At 45.9% G+C, this 19,782-nt stretch overlaps 1 protein-coding gene across 3 annotated transcripts in view; it reads right to left on the minus strand.

Annotated features, from left to right (window-relative positions):
- The window catches only part of Afg1l (AFG1 like ATPase), a 158,974-nt gene that overhangs the window by 128,749 nt on the left and 10,443 nt on the right, over positions 1-19,782 (minus strand). For 2 of the 3 annotated variants that reach the window (XM_041654714.1, XM_041654713.1), the window contains exon 2: positions 6,784-7,007. In XM_041654714.1, the coding sequence (XP_041510648.1) occupies positions 6,784-7,007 (224 nt within the window). Of the gene's footprint in view, positions 1-6,783; positions 7,008-19,782 lie in introns of those variants that run through there. The other variant, XM_041654715.1, reaches the window with a different exon arrangement.

The raw sequence follows: 19,782 nt of genomic DNA on the forward strand, positions 1-19,782 counted from the left end.
CCTAAAGTACATCAATTTGCTCGGTTTACTAGTATAATTAAGCCTATTTAAGTAGCTAAATAAAGAGGCTTTCAAATTCTACAAACACACACACAAGAAATGGCTCACAGAGCAGCAGCTAGAAGCTAGCCAAGGAGCCGTAGCTAGAAGAGGGATGTATTACCCACCCCAGACACCTTCAGCGTGTGTGTCCCCTTTGCTCAAACCCAGTGCTGTTGACTTAATGTCGTCATGGAGAAAAGCTGCTGCGGCAGAATGACAGGACCTGACAAGTTCAGACGTTCAAACCCACACAGTTTTCCTCTTGCACAGATACAGCCCCAAGTGTGTTGCTCTACCCACTGATTCCCAGTCTTTGGGTTTTAAATTGATTTGAAAAACTGTGAGATTAAAGCATCTGATGGAAGGGAGGAAGGAAAGGAGGGAGGGAAGGAGAGGAAAAGGAGGAAGGAAGCAGGCAAGGGAGGAAGAGAGGGTAAGAGGGAGGAAGGGAGGGACTGGCTGGGCCTGATCATGTTCACCTATAGTTCTCGCACCTCAGGATGCTGAAGCAGAAGGATTGGAGGCCAAGAACTGGAGACCAGCCTGACAATATCAGGAGACAAAACCTGCTCAGTCTCTGTTTAGCAGAATACACAGATATAAATGATTTTTGATTTTCTTTAAGACAAGGTCTTGCTAGGTAACCCAACTTAGCATCAAACTTTGATGTTCCTTCCTCCCTCTCCCCAGTGCTGGGACCTTAAGTCCAACAAAGGTACCTTTAGGTACCCCTATGCACCACCAGGAAACAGGGGACTAGAGGCAATTCTCCAGCAAATCCTCCTGGTCTCTAGATCCTGTTTGTTACTCTGATTCTAGCATGGCTCCTGTTTCCCGCTAGTTACTGGGACAGCCAGAACGTGAGCATAATCACCAAAACAATCAGGAACTTGTTAAGACAATGGAAACAGACGCCTTCTTGCTCTGAACTCTGAAGGGTTCTCAACTGGAGAATTACACTGGGTTCCCAGGAATTTCTATACTAGCTACAACTACTGACAAGGACTCATTCCCAGAGACAGACACAGAAACCAGAACTCACTGACACATGGACAAGCCCAGAGAGCGACCACAACTGTCTTCAAATCAGCACAGAATTATTTTATGCCTCTTCCATGAGGGTCTTGTTACTTATTTTTTCATCCATTTTACAGGCATGGATTGAGCATCAAGTACCTACATTATGCTGGGCCTCGAGTTTGACTCTACAGGCTCAAGGAGACCAAAAAAGGAAAGTACGTGGCAGCGTACGTGTGGGCAACAGCAGAGGGTCATGAAGGCTGGGTGTGATCGTGCACGCCTTTGATCCAGCACCTGAGAGGCAGCGGCAGGCAGACCTGGACTATACTGCCAGGCTTGTATCCAAGAAAAAAAGAAGCAGCACATGCTGGGCATATCCATGTGGCAAATGGGATGAGGGAGGAAACTGTATACAGATACCACACTCCTTTGCTTCACTTGCAAGCTTACCCAGTGTCTAGGCAACATGGGGCTCAGGGAAAGCCCATGGGACTCCTTTTGGTTCAGTGGGGCAAAAGCAAATCAGGGCAAAAGCAAATCAGGACAGCTCCATGGCGGCCTCCATCACCATGGTCATGCAGTGCCTCCAAACTGTGCGGCTAGCATCTCCCAGGGAAGCTAGCTATGCACAGTCATGACAGTGCATCCTGAAACACACATTCAGTTGCTGGTCTCTGAACACTCCACTGAAGATGGAAGTATGCAAATAGCTCAGAGTTTCTTTTCTGTTTGTTGTTTATTTGCCTATCTGTTTGATTGTTTGTTGAAGCAGGGCTTCAGATAGCTCAGGATGACCTTGAATCCCCTATGCACTCTGAAGATTCTGATCTTTCTGCCACCTTCTAAATGCTGGGAATAGCACAACAGGTAAAGGTGTTTACCACCAAGCCTGACAAGCTGATTTTAAACCCCAGAACCCACATGGTAGAAGGAAAGAATGGGTTGACCTCTACAGAGCACCCCCCCACATACATACACACATATGCACCATAAACAGATGCAATCTAAGAAGAGGAGGAGAAGGAAGAGAAGAAGCCAGTGGTGGAAGTGCACCACCCAAAGCCAGCCTGGTTTACACAGTGAGTTTCAGGGCAGTCAGGGCTACATAGTCAGACCCTATCTCAAGAAAGAGGGGGCTGGGGAGAAGAGAAGTCACTGAGGCCTGAGAGGATGGGACAATGAGTAAAGGCACCTGTCATCTGTCCCCAAGCTTGGGATCCACAGAGGAGAAGGAGAGAACTAACTCTCAAAAGCTGTCCTCTGACCTCCACGTGTGCAGCCTGGCACGTTCACACATGTACCACAACAGAAGATGTAATAAATAAACAAAAAGTAATTTCAAAACAGAAACTCTTAGAAGGAAAAATCTAATTCTTGAAAAGCTTGATATTGTTAAAGGAATATAATATCTTGGAGGCCCCTTAAGGATGCCAGCTGCATAGAAAGTCATCAGCAACAGGAACCGTGGAGGCAGCTGGGAAGAGCTCCGTAGGACATCTTTGAAGAGTGGGTGGGATTAAATCATTACACCCACAATGCTCTGCCTGTCAGTCCCTCTCCTCCGTGAGGGGCTGACCCTTCTCAACACTCCTAGCAGGAACTATCCTGCGGAAGGTGCCACTTAATACTGAGTTTGGTTAAATTAATGAGTGAATATATAAATCAGTAAAAATATGAATGACAGAAAGACAGGGAAAGAAATGTGGCCAGGAAGATGTTTCAGTGGGGAAAACACAAGGACTTAAGTTCAGATCCCTAGCACCCATGTAAAAAGCCGGACGTGGAGAGGGAACATGAGGAAGCATGCCCCCGTAACCCTATGGCAGGGGTACAGACAGAGGGCTCCTGGGGGCTCACCAGCCAGCCAGCACAGCCCGTCAGTGGAGGGCTGGCAAGATGGCTCAGTAAACAAAGGCCTTTGCTGTGGAAGCCATGGTCTGAGTCTGTCCCTTGGAAACCACACGGCGGAAGGGAAGAGCCAACCCCTACAGGTTATTTTCTGACTCCATGTGTTAACCCACCCGCAATGCAAAAAAACAAAACATAGTGGAATTTTCAAAAGTGCATTGCATTAGCCATCTGTACTTCATCTGAAAAATAAAAGATGGAGCGCTATAGAGGAAAACACCAAATGTTGACTGTGCTGGCTGGCTTCATGTCAACTCGACACAAGCTAGAGTCATCAGAGAGGAAGGAGCCTCACTTGAGGAAAGGCCTCCATCAGATCAGCTGTAAGGCATTTTCTCAATTAGTGATCAATGGGGGAGGAGCCCATTGTGGGTGGTGCCATCCCTGGGCACCTGGGTTCTATAAGAAAGCAGGCTGAGGAGTGGGAGGGAGGCTCAGAGGTTGGGAGCCCTGGCTGCCCTTCCAGAGGTCCTGAGTTCAATTCACAGCAACCACATGGTTGATTACAACCATCTATAATGAGATCTGGTGCCCTCTTCTGGCGTGCAGGCATACACGCAGGCAGAACACTGTATACAAAATAAATAAAGCTGAAAGAAAGGAAGGGAAGGAGGGAGGGAGAAAGGGAGGGAGAAAGGGAGGGAGGGAGAGAGGAAGGAAGGGAGGGAGGGAGAGAGAGAGAGAGGGAGGGAGGGAGGAAGGAAGCGAGCAAGCAAGCAAGCAGGCTGGATAAGCCACGGGGAGCAAGCCAGTAAGCAGGCCTCTGCATCAGCTCGTGCCTCCAGGATCCTGCCCTGCTTGAGTTCCTGTTGTGTAATGATGAACTGTGCTGTGGAGGTGTGAGCTGGAAAAACCCTTTCCTCCTCAACTTCCTTTTTGATCATGGTGTTTCATTGCAGCAACAGAAACCCTAATTAAGCCACTGACCTTTAACCATTTCATACACACACACGCATGCAAACACACATACATGCCACATATACAGAGAAAGGGAAAGAGGGAGAAAGAATGAAAATAAGCTAGATCTGTTGGGTCTGCCTCTAGACCCATTGTCTCTGTCTCCCGAGTGCTGGGATTAAAGGCATGCGCCACCCCTCCCTGCTCACAGCTCATATCGTCACAGCTATCCTGGCATGTGCCCCACATGGACATGGAACGGGTTATTACCATCCCCACATAGAAAGCACAGTTCATAACTGTAGGGGCTACATTTTCACACAGCTGCCTGCACATCATCACACAAACCAGAGCATCTTGCTAAAACTATGACATCACCGGGTGAGACGTTCTCAGCCAAGATCATCCCAGATCCACCATGGCATATGCAGTCCATCGCTGAGCAAAGTACTGATACGTGGAAAGTGACTACACTTGGACACCCGAGCTGAGCTTCCTTACAAACAGGCTAAGTCTCCTCCCAAAGGATGAAAATACCCAGGGCTTGAACGGCCCTGATTAATGGAGAACGAGAATCGAAGGCTGTTTAATTCTCTCCCTCCCTGACTCCAGAAACGCTTGATTTGGCTGTGTAAAAGTAATTCTAATTATAGTGATTTACATGAACTACTTATCATTTATGCCTAATTACCTCCCAGCACAATAACAATTATGCATACATTAAATGTGTCAGATTAACCTGGTAGTAAGTTTTATTTGGTAACAACGTGTCCACAAGCTCTCATTCCTCACAGTCCGCTGCTCCTGGGGCAGAGGCATTGCTCTGAACCTCTTCAACTGTTTACTAGAGCCAACGTGGCCAGGCGAAGGAGGGGCTCCATTTCAGTGTGAGAGTGTAGGATTTGCAGACATTTTCCTGGGACTACAAGAGAAGCAAAGGAAAGTGCACCAAAAGGAACCTTTCTACATCTGCCCAGAGAACAAACAGAATGGTGGCCAGTCAATTACGGTAAAACTAGCTTCTCAGGTGTACAGCTCTGTGGCGCCTCAAGATGCTTCCCTGTGGTGATGCTGGCTTCCCCTGTGGGATGCAGGGTTTCCCTATTGTGGCTAAATTGTAGCAAAAGCTCAGAGCAGAGGAAAACAGGAGACAAGCATTCCATCTATCCCCAGGAGACGTTCACGTCCACACGGGTTATTTTAGAAGAAAAAAAGATAGAGAGCCCTGGCACCGTGGTGCATGCCTGGTACTCAGTGGTTAGAGTACCTGGTACCTACCTAGCATGTGTGAGGTCCTGGGTTTAGTTACCATGTACCAGCAAAAGGAAAAGAAATGTGTAAGAGTGTGAAGCTAGCATGGTCTACCCCGCAAGACCCTGTCCACTAATTATTTAACTAATTAATTAATAAGAAATAAAAAGGCAAAACAACCTTAAACCAAAAAAAAAATGATCAAGACAGAAAGCTGTTGGCTTGGTAAGGAGTGTAGGGAGGGGCCTCAGGAGAAGGTCAGGGCTTTGGATGCCCTCCCCAGGAAAAAGAGGAATTCCACACACAGCTACCACAGCAGGGTACGGAATAGCCTGTGGGTGAGCCTGACGTTAATCTTCAGAAAAATAAGGGTATACAGGACAAAACCAATCTGGTGCCTTCTTCTTGCCCATAGAAGGTCAGGCTAGGGACTAGAAAAGTAGTTTAGGGCACTGGCCACTCTTAGAGAGGACTTAGGTTTGGTTCCCAGCACCCACACAGCTGCTCATAACCACCTGTAACTCCAACTGAGGGAGTCTTGCTGCCTCCTGGCCCTCACAGGCATGCGGTACACAATATGCAGGCAAAAGACACGCGTGTTTTTGTTTTGTTTGCCTTGTCTTGATTTTTAAGAAAAAGAAGAAGAGAAGAAGAAATCGAGGGTAACTGAAACACTCCACGTTCCAGGAGTTGTAGAAACTAAACTTTATGTACCCGTGGCCTCAGTGGATCCAGAAAGTGGGCCAGAGAGAGCACCCTGAGAGGGAGAAAGATGGCTGAGAGCAGGGAAAGAGGTCTCAGCAAAAGGCAGGGCTGGGAGGTGTTTCCCCACTCATAAGAAGGCAGACAGAGAACGGGACACCATCAAAGTCCCCAGGAGAGGCGTCTGCAACCCACCACAGTGTCCCTAAACAAAGCGGACCTACTGTCAAAGGACTAAGGCTGCTGTGACCTATCCCGCCCGCCCGTCCCTATCTCATCCTGATGTGGGAGTGATTTCTTATTAATAAAGAAACTGCCTAGGCCTATTTGATAGGCCAACCCTTAGGTGGGTGGAGTAAACAGAACAGAATGCTGGGAGAAAGAAGCTGAGTCAGGCAGTCGCCATGGTTCTCCCACTCCAGACAGACGCAGGTTAAGATCATTCCTGGTAAGCCAGCTCGTGGGCTACACAGATTATTAGAAATGGGTTAGATCAATATGTAAGAGCTAGCCAATAAAAAACTAAAATTAATGAGCCAGACAATGTTTAAAAGAATACAATTTCCATGTAATTATTTCGGACATAAGCTAGAGCTAGCCATATGGGCGGCCGCATGCCGGGGACGCAGCCCTGCCGCCCCTATTACAACATCATCCTACCTCTGACTCTCAGAGGCACAGCAAAGCAAAGGAAGATAGGAGGAGACACGAGGTCACAAGCCCTTCCCACCACCTTCCAGGTTGAGGCTTGAGGACTGGGATGGATGGGGATGGGGTGGGGAGTGGGGTGGGGTGCATTTAGCCAGAGCTACATGATTAACTATGAAGCTGTTTGAATCTGGGAAGATAAGAGAACTCTAAGGAACATCAAAAGGGCAGGAATGGGGATCCACCAGGCTGAGGCAGCTGCAGGGCTGTCTGTCCTTCCAGCACTGGATCCATTTAGAAAATGTAGGCCCTCACCTTTGAAAAGAGCCCCTCCTCCTCTGCGCTGTATCCTTTCAGGTCCTCCAGCAGCCCCTGCAAACACTGAATGACTCTTCTTTGATGTCCATCGTCCCGCAGTTCCTGTGCTTTGATCAGGAAGTCATAGTGATCCAGGGGTCCACGGCAAACAGCAAAAGCTTGGGAATGGGCTTCGGAAGCGGCTGTTGGCCGTCCATTTTCAGATGTCTGGACTGTGTAGGCTACAAACAAAAACATATAAAAGCTTAGACTTCATCCATCCATCATTCGCTCGTGCCTTCATTTAGACAAGGTCTCAGGTAGCAGCTGAATTCCCTACACAGCTGAGGACAGCTTTGAGCTTCAGATCCTCCCGCCTTTATCTTCCAGGGGAGTGGGGGGGTCTACAGGCTATTTGGTCCTTGCCCCCAGTTCTTGTCAAGACTTCCTAAACCCAATCCTCAGAATTCCGAGTAGGGGCTGGAGAGATGACTTGGTGGTTAGGAGTCCAGGGCAGACTCATTCCCAGCACCCATATGTGGGTGCCTCTAACTCCATCTCCAGAAAAAAAAATCTGCTGTCCTCTTCTGGCCTCTGAAGGTACTGCACTCAAGTGACAAATTCACACATAGTTATACACATAGACATCTAATTTTTTAAGAATCTAAAGGGGCCAGGCATGGCAGTACACACCTTTGCTTTCAGGACTCAAGTAACAGACATAGCCTGAGCTCTGTGAGTTTGATACCAGCCTGGTCTACACAGCAAGTTCCAGGCCAGTCGGAGTTATAAAGTAAGACCTTGTGTCAAAAAAAAAAAAAAGAAAGTAAGAAAGAAAGAGAGAAAAGGAAAGAAAATTTTTTAAGCAGACCGGAGAAGTAGCTCGGCAGTTAAGAGCATTAACTCAGAGGGTCAGTTCTTGCGCCCACAGCAAGCAGCTCCCAGTGATCTCCAGTCCCAGGGAATTCAATGCCCTCTGGCTAGGCACCTACAAACACACGGTGCGAAAAAACTAATGCAGGCATCCGTACCTGCACATAAATAAAAACAATAAATCAATCCTTTTGCTTTTAATAACATCTTTTACAAAAGAATCCCATTAATGGTGTGTCTTATGTTATCACAGTGATCCCCTTCTGGTTTGGAAAGCTTCAGGTCAGGGATGGTGGCCACACAGATGGAGCAAGTAGAAGACTGAATTTCCAGCCCCTTGGACAGAACTCTGAGGCGGGCAGCAGGACTAGAGGCTGATTTCATAAGTAAAGAGACCTGAGCGCTTCTCACTATGTGCCGAGAGGGTGATGTTGCTGCCTCGTGTTCTCTTCCTTTACACTTCCCAGGGATGGACCTTCATGATAAATGAGTCACGAGCCTGAGTTGTGTGAGCTATTCTAGATAATTAGCAAACCCGAGGTGGGAAAGGTTAAAGAAGTCCTTGAACCTATAGCTTGCCAGGCAGAGGTATGGGGGACCAAGGCACCCATTTGTGACTGGCATATGAAGGGGAGCCACTTGGTTTTCACTTGGGCATCTGCTCTTCATTCCCAGTAGATGATGTCAGCATTGAATTGATTCTTGAAGTTGTAGTTGATATCAAAAGCTTTTAGAAGTTGGACAGTGGTAACGCACACCTTTAATCCCAGCACTCAGGAGGCAGAGGCAGAGACAGGTAATCACTGAGTTTGAGGCCAGCCTGGTCTACAGAGAGAGTTTCAGGACAGCCAGAGATACACAGAAAAACCCTGTCTCTAAAGGGGGGTGGGGGTGGGCTGGAGTCAGTGGTTAAGAGCACTGACTGCTCTTCCAGAGGACCTGGGTTCAATTCCCAGCAACCACATGGGAGCTCACAACTGTCTGAAGATCCAGTTCCAGGGGATCTGACACCTTCATACCGATGCCCATAAAATAAAAGGTAAATAAACCATAAAAAATGTTTTTAAAAAAGTTTCAGAATCTCATAATCAAAGAAAAATACTCTTTTTAGTCTCATAATTTTCTGGAGCTTAACCAACTAGGAAAGCCCAGAGCAACACTGCTTTCTTTCCTCTGTCCTTCAACCTCTTTCCTTATACTCGATGCTATATCCATTCCCTTCTCCCCTTCCTCACAGGCCACCCTTCCTGGGCCTCTTACTATCTCCTGCTTGGTTGTGGCAGTTATCCCCCTGCCTCTGGTTACCTTACCATCATCACTACCTGGAATACCTTCCACCAACGCAAATGTGACCACATCAACATTCTGTTTGTGCCAACAGACAAAACTGCAACCTATCCAGTGCCCTTAACTGGCTCTCTGCAATTCTAGAATCAAGGAACACAGCGTCCCATAAACTTCAGTCTGTTCCAGTGGGCTGGGCAGAGGAGGTTGTTTCATAAAGTGCAGAAGCCAGAAACAAAACCAAAAGCAACCTGCTGTAAGCTTTGACATTCTGTTCACTGAGTGATTTTCATAGTGCCAACTTTGTTACATACAAAATCTTCCACTCAATTTAGGCCTAGCAAGATAGCTTAGTGGGTAAAGGCACTTGCCTTGCAAGCCTGGCGACCTGAGTTTGCTCCCTAGGACCCTTAGAAAAGTGGAAGGTGAATTGCCCTCTGACCTCCACATACACACCATGGCATGTACAGGCCCATACCATACACACATACAATAATAAATAAAGTTTAAAATTCTCAATTTATTAAAGAAAGGTGGGAAGAGAGAAGCACACCTATATCCATGTAACTCCCATTTCCCATCAGCCCCCTGGCCACGTCCTGCCTTCTAAGATCACACTGAGAACCAACAGCATGCAATGGTTAACACAAGAGGCCTAAGGATGCTATGCATGGAAATGCCTGTTTGCAAGGCTGGTTCTTGACAATAGAGTTGGGGTGTGTGTGATCATTGCAGCCAAAAAAGTAAAGAGTGATGCTCTACAAACAATGCTGTTTTACTGAATATCTATTTTCCTTCATCCAATCAGAAATTCTGGTACCTATTAGGCAGCAGGTACCTATATGACCATAGCCATAGAACCTTATGCTGGACCAGCAAGATGGCTCACCTGGCAAAAGCACTTGCTACTGATCCTGATGATGGGTATTTAATCCCTAGAAGAGCATAGTGGAAGGAGAGAGAACCCACTTTCACAGGCTGTCTTCTGACCTCCACAAGTGTCTAGAACTCACGCTGCAGACCAGGGTGGCCTTGAACTCACAGAACTGCACCCGCCTCTGTTCCCTGGAACTGGATCAAAAGTGTGCATCACCACCCCTCACTAGGTATTTTCGAATCTTCCGTCTTTGTAAGTTTCCAGATACCGTTAGTTCTCTTTAACAACCACTGTGCTGGGGAAAAAACCAAACAAACAAAAACAAAAAACTAGGCTGCTGCAGGCAGCTTCCTAAGCTGTCTGTCTCTTGCTCCTTGTTGTTGATACTAATAGCAAATGAGTATCCTTCCACCTCCACCAGTCAGCCAACCTCACTGCCAAAGTACTTTGAGAGCTGTAATTTTCTAGAATTATTTTGTATCTAGTTCTTCCAGGACTCAGGAGAAAAAAAGTATCCAACTAAGGAATATGAAGCCCGCTGGACAAATGAAACATTTAAAGAAGGAAAAACCATCTAGAGAAAATGTCCCAAGAAAAAGAGTAAAGTGACCTAACGGAATGGCACATTTCTAACAGGATAAAATTTCATAAATCTTCCAAAACGTTTGTTTCTGCTGTTCTCTACAGATATATAAGCTTTCTGCAGTGAACCATGACTATTTCTACAGTGATCTTTGAGGTCTCCAGGATGATGAGGACTTGCACCAACAAACCACCTGGACTGCAATAATGCCATTAAGATGACAACCATCACCCAAAAGTCAGCTTCTAACTACAAACTGCTCAGGACATCATCAAAGCTGTTAGCTAAGATGGTCCAGCCTCATAACTACTCCAGCCAGGGCTTCAAATAAGCCCTGCACTTTCCCATCACATCGAGACCAGACAACGGCTAGTTCTCCCAGAACTTGACCATTATCTCAATTTTCTCAGGGTTTCCTAAAGATGCCATCACCCCCAGACAACAGGAGGTAATTTTAAGAACACAATGCCCATATTCCCAAGAGGTAGGATGGGTGGTTTGGGATCAGTCAGTGTTTATCATCATTTAGAGTTTGGTTGCCTGCTGTTATTGGTCATGGTCAGGGAAGAAACTAAACAAAGAAGACTAGATTCAGGACTCTTGTTCTGTAAAGAAAAAAAGGGGGCTATAGAAATGATAGGATAAAATGGTAGGTTATTGAATCTACTTTTAAACTAAAAGAGCAACTACTAGTCTTAAATATTTTATATTGGTATGTTTTTTATATATAGATACAAATTTAAGGTTATTTTTGTTATTCTTACCTGACAATTGATCTTATTGCATATAGTTTTACTACATTAGAGTTAAAACCTTTCCTTTTTTACTTAGGCAAAAAAAAGGGGGGGGGGATATTGCAGGCTATTTGATCTCACTGACACTCTGAGACCGCTGCCAGTAAAGTTTAACCTTAAATCAGCGGCACAGTTAGAGACTGGCTGACCAGAATTAGCCATGGAGGTTTTGGAGGACCCAGGATACATATAGAGAGACAGGAAACAGTAGAGAGGAGCTTAGAAAGATTTGTAGCCCTTTCGGATTGGGGAAGAAGAGAGAGGAAGTCACTGACCAATTCTTGGATCAGTCAGGCCCCTCCCCCCAAAAAACAACCCCTGTACCATCTCATCAGCTTTCCCTCTCTAATTCCTACTAGTATTTTCCTTTCTTCTTGTTTGTTTTGAGACAGGGTCTCACTATGTAGCATAGCCCATCCTCCAGTTCACAGTCCCCCTCCTCTCTCTGTCTTCTAGACTCGGGGATTATCAGTGTGCGACCACACCAAGTTTTCTGTCCCTCAACTCCCATCTATTTTAAAAACATCAAAAATAACAACAAAGCATCCTGCGCCCCATTGTTGTGGGACATATGCCCTCCTCCCTTCCTGCCACAGCCACTGGTCACATCCTGCTCACTCCCGGCCTGTGCTGACAGACCTTCAAGAGATGGCTTCTGATAAGGCCCCCAGAGCACATCATCACCTAATTCAGCAGCCACCTAGGCTCATCTATCTCCATTTACATTTGTAAACTATTTCCCTTCTAAAGCCTGAGTATAGGGAAGCCAGGAGACAGAGCACCCAGCTCCCGAAAGCTTAGCATCTTTTACTGCTTTTATTATTACTTGCCATTATTATTATTATCTTTACTTCGCGTGTATACATTCTCCTTTTATCAACAGAGAAAGTGAAGGTGAACTAAGGAAGAGGCATTTGCTCAGCCAGTCAGCAGATTCGCTCTTCAAGATGCTCAAGGCTGCGATGGGCCAGCTTAGCCCTGGAGAGCAGCTGTATAAACTGAAATACAAAAGGCTCCTCCAAAGCTGCACTAAATTAAGTCTGTTACTACACCAGTATACACAAATTATGTGATGTCGCTACCATATTATTTTGATTTGTATTAATTTGTCTTATTGTACTACAAATGGACAGTGGGGAAATGCCATTCTGAAGTTCCATGCACTAATTTACAGACAAAAATGGAAGACTTTTAGCAGCTCAAAAAAGTCCGTGTTGCTCTAACACCTCACTGCAGTATCTTCTGTCACCGCTTTCTGCAAACCAAGCTTCAAGACTATACTCCATAGCTCACTGGCTGTACAATTTAGTCGGAGCGGGGTGCAGTGTGCATGCCTGTCATCACAGCTACATGTTGGGCGAGGGTGGTGCACAAACAGAGAAGTAATTAAAACTAGGGTACCACTGAAGGCCAAGTAAACTGCCAGAGACCACACAGTTAACAGCAGCACCCACAACCACTAACCTTTACTGACTATAAACCAACTCACTTGATCTTCACAGCCACTCTGTGAGGTAGATGCATTGTCCCAGCTTCAAACATAAGGAAATTTCTGGGTTGCTCACACTTGAGGTGGTAGCAAGAGGATCAGGGGTTCAAGGATACCCTTGGCTATATAGCGAGCACAATCTAACCTGGACTACATAAATCCTTGTCTCAAAAGAAAACAACTGAGGAAACAGAAGCACAGAGAGGCCTAGTAGCTGGTCCACATTCCCAAAGGAGGAAGTGGCATGGCCAGGACCTGCACCCAGGAGTCCAGAGGGAGGAGTGACACTAGGGGAGGAGCTTGGCTCTGGCGTAAGCTTTGTCTTTAGCCTGCTCAGAAAACAATCTGGGCTCTCAATCATTTCCCTGTCATTTCCCCCTGGCAGACAGCCTATGGTCACCTCCCTCAGTGACGCTCAGTGACGTCTGCTTCTGCTGTCTCCCCCAGATCTCTTCAAACGGAGTCCAGGACAGGAATTCGTTCTCTTCTGCCTTCACTATTTTCCTATGAAGTCAGGACACCTGGACTGCTATGGCAATTCAAGAATATGAAAGGAAACATGGAAGCTGCCACATACAAGACGATCATAATCTTTACGTATGCCATGCAGCATGGTTGGCACTGTTTCCACAAGCTGGCGTGAACAACAAAGGATTTGCCGGGCCTATGAATAGTGAGAAGGTTTTTATAGGGTTCATTATCACTGCAGATTCAGAACCTTAGACAAGAAAATCAAATAGGGGGCTGGAGAGATGACTTAGTGGTTAAAAGCACCGGCTGCTCCTCCAAAGGACCCAGGTTAAATTTCCAGCGCATACACACACACAGACACAGACACACACACACACACAGAGCAGCTCAGAGCCGTCTGTAACTCCAGTTTTAGGAAATACAGTTCTCTCTTCTGACCTCCACAGGGTGCAAGCATACACTTGGTGCACAGACATGCATGCAGATAAACCATTCATAGACATAAAAACACATAAAATTTAAAATAAAAACAACAACAAAGAAAATCCAACAGAAAATAAGCATCTTCCCTTCAAGAAATGTCAGAAATTTGTTCCAACCTTCAGGTTTTAGCTAGTGAATACTGACAGCCCCAGTTACTTGGAAACCTAAAGCAGGGGTACTACTTGAATTCAGGAGTTCGGGGCCAGCCCAAGTAACATGAAGAGACCCCCACCTCAACAAAAGAAAGGAGGGAGGGAGGAAAAAAAGAGAGAGAAGAGAAAGAAGGAAGAGAGAGAGGAGAGAGATGAAGCTTTAAGACCCTCCTTCCACCCTCTTTCCTCTCTGCCATGAAGGTGTGCATGAATGTCCTGGCAGATGCTCTCAAGAGCATCAGCAAACTTGGGGTCCTCAGTAGACCTTGCTCCAAAGTCATCAATGGATTTCTAACTTTGGTGATGAAGCATGGTGACACTGGAGAATTTAAAATCAATAATGATCTGAAAGCTGGGAAAATTGTGGATTTTGCATGTAAGTTGATCAAGTGTGAAGTGTTGTGAGCCCTAGATTTGATGTACAGCCCAAATACCTGAGAAAAATGGCAGAATAATCTCCTATTGTGCCAGTTTGACTTTACTGGACTAATAACCTCAACTGACATCATGAACCACAAGGAAGCAGACAAAAACACACATGTCTTAGTTAGTGTCCTGTTGCTGTGAAGAGACACCATGGCCATAGCAACTCTTTTTTGGTTTTGTTTTGTTTTGTTTTTTGAGACAGGGTTTCTCTGTGGGCTTGGGACTGCTCTGGAAATCACTCTGTAGAGCAGGCTGGCCTCAAACTCACAGAGATCCACCTTCCTCTGTCTCCCAAGTACTGGGATTAAAGGCGTGTGCCACCACTGCCTTTAAGTTGCACCATGGCAACTCTTATAAAGGAAAATTTTCACTGGTTCTGGCTTACAGCTCAGAGGTTTAGCTTGTTATCATCACAGCGGGAAGCAAGGCAGCACACAGGTGGCAGACATGGCGCTGGAGAAGAAGCTGAGAGTTCTATATCTGGATCCACAGGCAGCAGGAAGAGAGAGTAACACTGGTCCTGGCTTGAGAGTTTGAAACCCCAAAGCCCACCCCCAGTGACACACTTCCTCCTACAAGGCCACACCCACAATCCCTGTCAAGTAGTGCCACTCCCTAATGACCAAGCATCCAAATATGAGCCTATAGGGGTCATTCCTATTCAAACCACACAACACAGAAGAGAAGATCCTGGGACTGACAGGTGTCTGTAACCCCAGCTTCAAAAGTTAATGCTACCCAAAGTCAGAGGCAAAGTTCAAGGCCAGTTGGGCTACACAGTGAGACCCCTCCCCTTCCAAACACCCTGAAGAAACAAGAAACCAACAGGTTACAAGAGGTGAACACATACAGCATTAAAGCTACACGCTCTGTGTTCATTTGACCAGCCTCAGGCTTTCTTCCCACAGTGTGGACTCCACGCCAGGCACCGTGAAGAACAGGCCACACGACAAGAGACTCAGTCTTGAAGAATCAGCATTTGGAGTCACATTAAAACTCACGGTTGGAGCCACTGGTCGGTGGCACAAAGTGTGCTTGCACAACGTACTGGTCTTGATTCCCACAGCAGAAAAAAATTTAAAATATTTTTTAGCTGGGCAGTGGTGGCACACACCTTTAATCCCCACACTCAGGAGGCAGAGTTCGAGGTCAGCCTGGTCTACAGAGTGAGTTCCAGGACAGTCGGAACTGTTCCATAGAGAAATCCTGTCTCAAAACACAAAACAAAGCAAAATTTTAAATATTTTTTTTAAGAAATGAGTTAAGCAATTCTGAAAGGTGAAAGAAAGCTAGCATTCATAATAACTAACTAAAACCACAAGACAGTGTTTTCTTATTGCCTGACTTCTCAAAACAAATAAAAACAACAGAATTGAGGGAGATGGTTTTTCCTCACACGAGAAAACTAAAACAACTGAAAGGTCTGGAAAGCAGAAGCCCAGCCGGGATGCGGAACTGAGTGTGGGAAGCCCCGCAGGTGTCACCTCTTTAAAGCCGCCAATACTACAGACGACAGACTGCTCCTATCTGTCACAGCCAGGCTACCGAGGTTCAAGCACAAGTCTCACTGGGCCCCTCCTTAAGCTATGGCCCTGCCCTGCTGGAGGAGACAGAGAAAGCCAGGTGCTGATTGACCTTGAGACAGATATTGGAGTTCAACCTAAAGGTCAGAAAAGCAAAACAGCCAGCCATTGGCTCTTACCTCTACCTCTGTCCGAAATGGACAGACCCTGCCTCAGAATCTCAGGAACCTCAGAATGAGACTGTGTGTTCTGAGAGCTGTCTCCTCTCTAGAGCTGGGATTAAAGGTGTGTACTCAAGGTTTTTATTTATTTTTTTTATTTTTATTTATTATGTACACAATATTCTGTCTGCATGTATGTCTGCAGGCCAGAAGAGGGCACCAGACCTTATTACAGATGGTTGTGAGCCACCATGTGGTTGCTGGGAATTGAACTCAGGACCTTTGGAAGAGCAGGCAATGCTCTTAACCACTGAGCCATCTCTCCAGCCCCCCTCGAGGTTTTTATTAATGTGCTACAAAAAAACATCAGAAGAATGTATTTAAGCGGTAAACAGCTAGAGAAATGAAGTGTCTAGGGTACAAAGCTCTGTGATCAGAGTTGCAAATACAAACCAGGTTGAGCTAGATGCGAGCTGTAACTGCGCCCAAGAGACTGACTGACAGTACCCTCAGAAAACACAAACTTGAACAAAGACTCTAAGGAAACACTGGTCTACAGCAAGGGGAAGGAGAGAGGTTGTGAGATCACAGAGCCAAAGATAGCAGCCGAGGTCAGGAAGTTACAGAAGGGGAGCGAGGAAGTGATACTTCCATTGAGATCAAAGGGACAAAGGAATTCAGCCAGGGGAAGGAAGGGAGGTGGCCGCACTGGTAGCCAGAAGGCTCAGAAACGCAAGAGTGTGGACACAGAGTTCAGTGTAGCTCTGGAATCAAAAGGAATGAGGTGCCAGGAACTGAATAGTGAGATCTTGTCTCAGAAAAAAAAAAAAAAAGCCTAATAGTATCAACCAATATTTAAGATCTATATGTAAAACATCAAAATCTTTCACAAAGGCATAAGCAAAATATGAAAACAGAAGCATATTATAGAAAGGCAACATAAAACATTATAAATCATCAATTATTTCCAATTTATTTACAAGAATAAAGACTTCCACCAAAATCCTAACCTAAACTCTTACAAAATACTGGAGGGGTAATAGAGATGGCTCCATTGGACACATGAGAACCTGAGTCAGGATCCCCAACAGCTACATAAACCCATGGAGTGGGTACAGACTGGAACCCCAGCGCTAAGAAGGCAGAGCCCGCAGATCCCAGAAACTCTCTAGCCAGATGAACTCCAGGTTCAGTGAAAGACGCCTTCTCCAAACACGGTAGAAAGAAATGCATACACGCTACAGAACCTCGGGCCTCCCCTCTCTCTGGAACAGGCATCTGCGCATGCTATACAGACACTTACTGCACACATAGAAGGAAGGGATAAAGAGATCCTGACTACCACATGTGGAAATAAATATGAAACACTGTAATAGAAAGAGCCATATCCCTGCACTATGGAGGCAGAGGCAGCTAAAGGATCAGGAGTTCAAGGCCATCATCAGCTGGATGTTAGAGTTCAAAGACAGTTGGGATATGTAAAAACTACCTTGACCCGCCTCTGTCTCTTCTGTCTCTCTGTCTCTCTCTCACACACGTGCACATAGATGCACGTGTGCCAGATCACACATGTGAGGTCAGAGGACAACTCGTGGCAGTCAGTTCTCTCCTTCCACCACCTGAGTCCCAGGGATAATTCAGGCCACTGGGCTGGGGACAAGCGACTTTATCCACCAAACTGGCCCAGCTCAGAACAGAAAAACCTTATCACTGTTTTTTTTTTCTTTTATCAATTTGTAACTACACATTTGTTATTCATTTGAAAAGCACAAGAAGGAAGGTACCAGATCTGTATAAGTCACTGTTTACCAAGTACCTGCCGTGCCTAGCAGAGGCAGAATAGATACGATAAGCACACATTAACTGTTGAGTGACTGAAGTCACTTTGGGAGACAATAGGTCATTCAACAAGCAGCCTCCAGACACTGAAAAACAAAAGACTTAGTTTAGCGCATACCAACCCTATGAGACACCAACATGACTGCCAGATAATTTGTTTGTGGAAGTTAGTTTGTTCTGGAACAGGGTAGTATACAGCCCAGGCTGACTTCAAACTTACTGTATAGCTAAGGACAATCTTGAGCTGCACGTTCTCCCGCCACCATCTCCCAAGGGCTGGGATTATAAATCCACACCACCACATCCAGATTTGATGCAAATATTCTTAATTCCAAACAAACAAGGCGAATCTATGTGAGTGTTTACCTAGGAGAGGTCTGTAGACTCTGCAGGGCTCAGTCTGTCCGAGCCCAGCTTATGGATTGCCACGGGCACTTGCCTGTTACCTCGGGCTTGCTCCGATGGAGACCACCAAAGCTGAAAGGAAAGCAGGGTTCTAGTCTAGAATGTTCTCTCTCTTCAGGTCAGAGGTTGGCAAGGTTTGTTTGCAGACCCCTAAGACAGATGGGCTGTCTAAGCCTTGAGTTTCTCAGCTGTGATACAATGATACAAGCCTGCTGATTATGTCCCGTCCCTTGGCACCGCAGGGACCAGGGCTGGGGCACACAGGAAGTTCTGAGCCAAGGAGACAAAGATCTGTGCTCTGACCAAGGAGCGTGTTATCTTCAGCAGGGTATAAAGGTAAGGCTCTGACTGTTCGGGGTTTTCTAACTACAACGAAAATAAACAAAGGACCTATGACTAGACTGGGTGTTGTCATACACCTGCAAACCCAGTACTCCACAGGTTAAGGTCGCAGGTTCTCAAATTCGAAAACAGCGAGGGCCACAGGACAAGACCCTACAAGAAGTAGAGAAAAAGAAGGGGGCTGGGGGAGTAGACAAGCAACAGAAAAAAAAAATGGGCTAACGCCTTAAAAACTCCTGTCACAAATAATGAAAGAGCCTATGTAAGTGTCCAGTAAGTATATGCAAAGGTGCTCAGCATCAGTCGTAAGAACTGAACTCCCCATGTGAAAGGCCACAACGCTACACAGAATTCTGCAAAGCTGGTGGCGGATTTGTGGCTGTGGGAGCTGGAGGACTGCAGCTCCAGAGCCGGGTTATCCTGGGTTATCTCTAGTTCCCTTAGGATCATCACGGCTCCTCAGTGTCTGACCTGCCCTCCTTATGATGACCAGGCAAACCTTTGGAACGTATTAACAGACCACTAGCCTTCACCAAGCCAGAAGCTAAGAATGGCCTCCATTCTTCTCTTTGCTGTAGCCAGCCTACTGCCATGCTTTGAGTGAGGACGGCCCCCACAGGCTCATATATTTGAATGCTTGGTTCCAGCTGGAAGAAACAGTTGGGAACATTAGGTGTGGCCTAGGGGTAGACTTTGAGGTTTCAAAAGTCCACAGCGTTCCCAGTCAGTGTCTCCATCTGTGCCTCTCTCTCTCTTATGCTTGTGACCCAAGATCTACATTCTCAGCTGCCACTCCAGAGGCATGCCTGCCTGCCTAAAATCAAAGGCTCTCTTTTATAAGTTGCCATGATCACGGTCACAGCAAGCAAAAATCACCTGGAAATTATGTGATTATAAAATGTCAGCTGTTGAGAACACAGCTGGTTTGTGAGCAGGGACAGGCTAAATTCAAAATAAAATCAAGGATCTGTTGTGCCCAGTACTTTCAAATACCAACATATTTGAAGAGCACCTTAATTTACCTACAACTTTCTTCTGTAACTATAAAAACATCATGGAACCATCGCCACATTGGAATATGGTAGTTGAGGCCATTTGAATCCATGTTCCCAGGCCATCACTACTCACATTGGGCTCCAGAAGAAACTATTTCTTACTCACTTTGAAGTGAGAGCTGTGTTTTCCAACAACACTAGTCATCAGGGGAAAGACGAACAAAATATATAATAAATATTGGAACATATTTACTAAAGTGGCTAAAATACTTTTAGAAATATTGTAAAGATGTGTGGACTAAAATCTCACATAACACTAG

The sequence above is a fragment of the Microtus oregoni genome, unplaced genomic scaffold (assembly GCF_018167655.1).
Source record: "Microtus oregoni isolate MIOR12 unplaced genomic scaffold, Mior012 000006F_ref0000085, whole genome shotgun sequence".
In the NCBI taxonomy this organism is placed as follows: Eukaryota; Metazoa; Chordata; class Mammalia; order Rodentia; family Cricetidae; genus Microtus; species Microtus oregoni.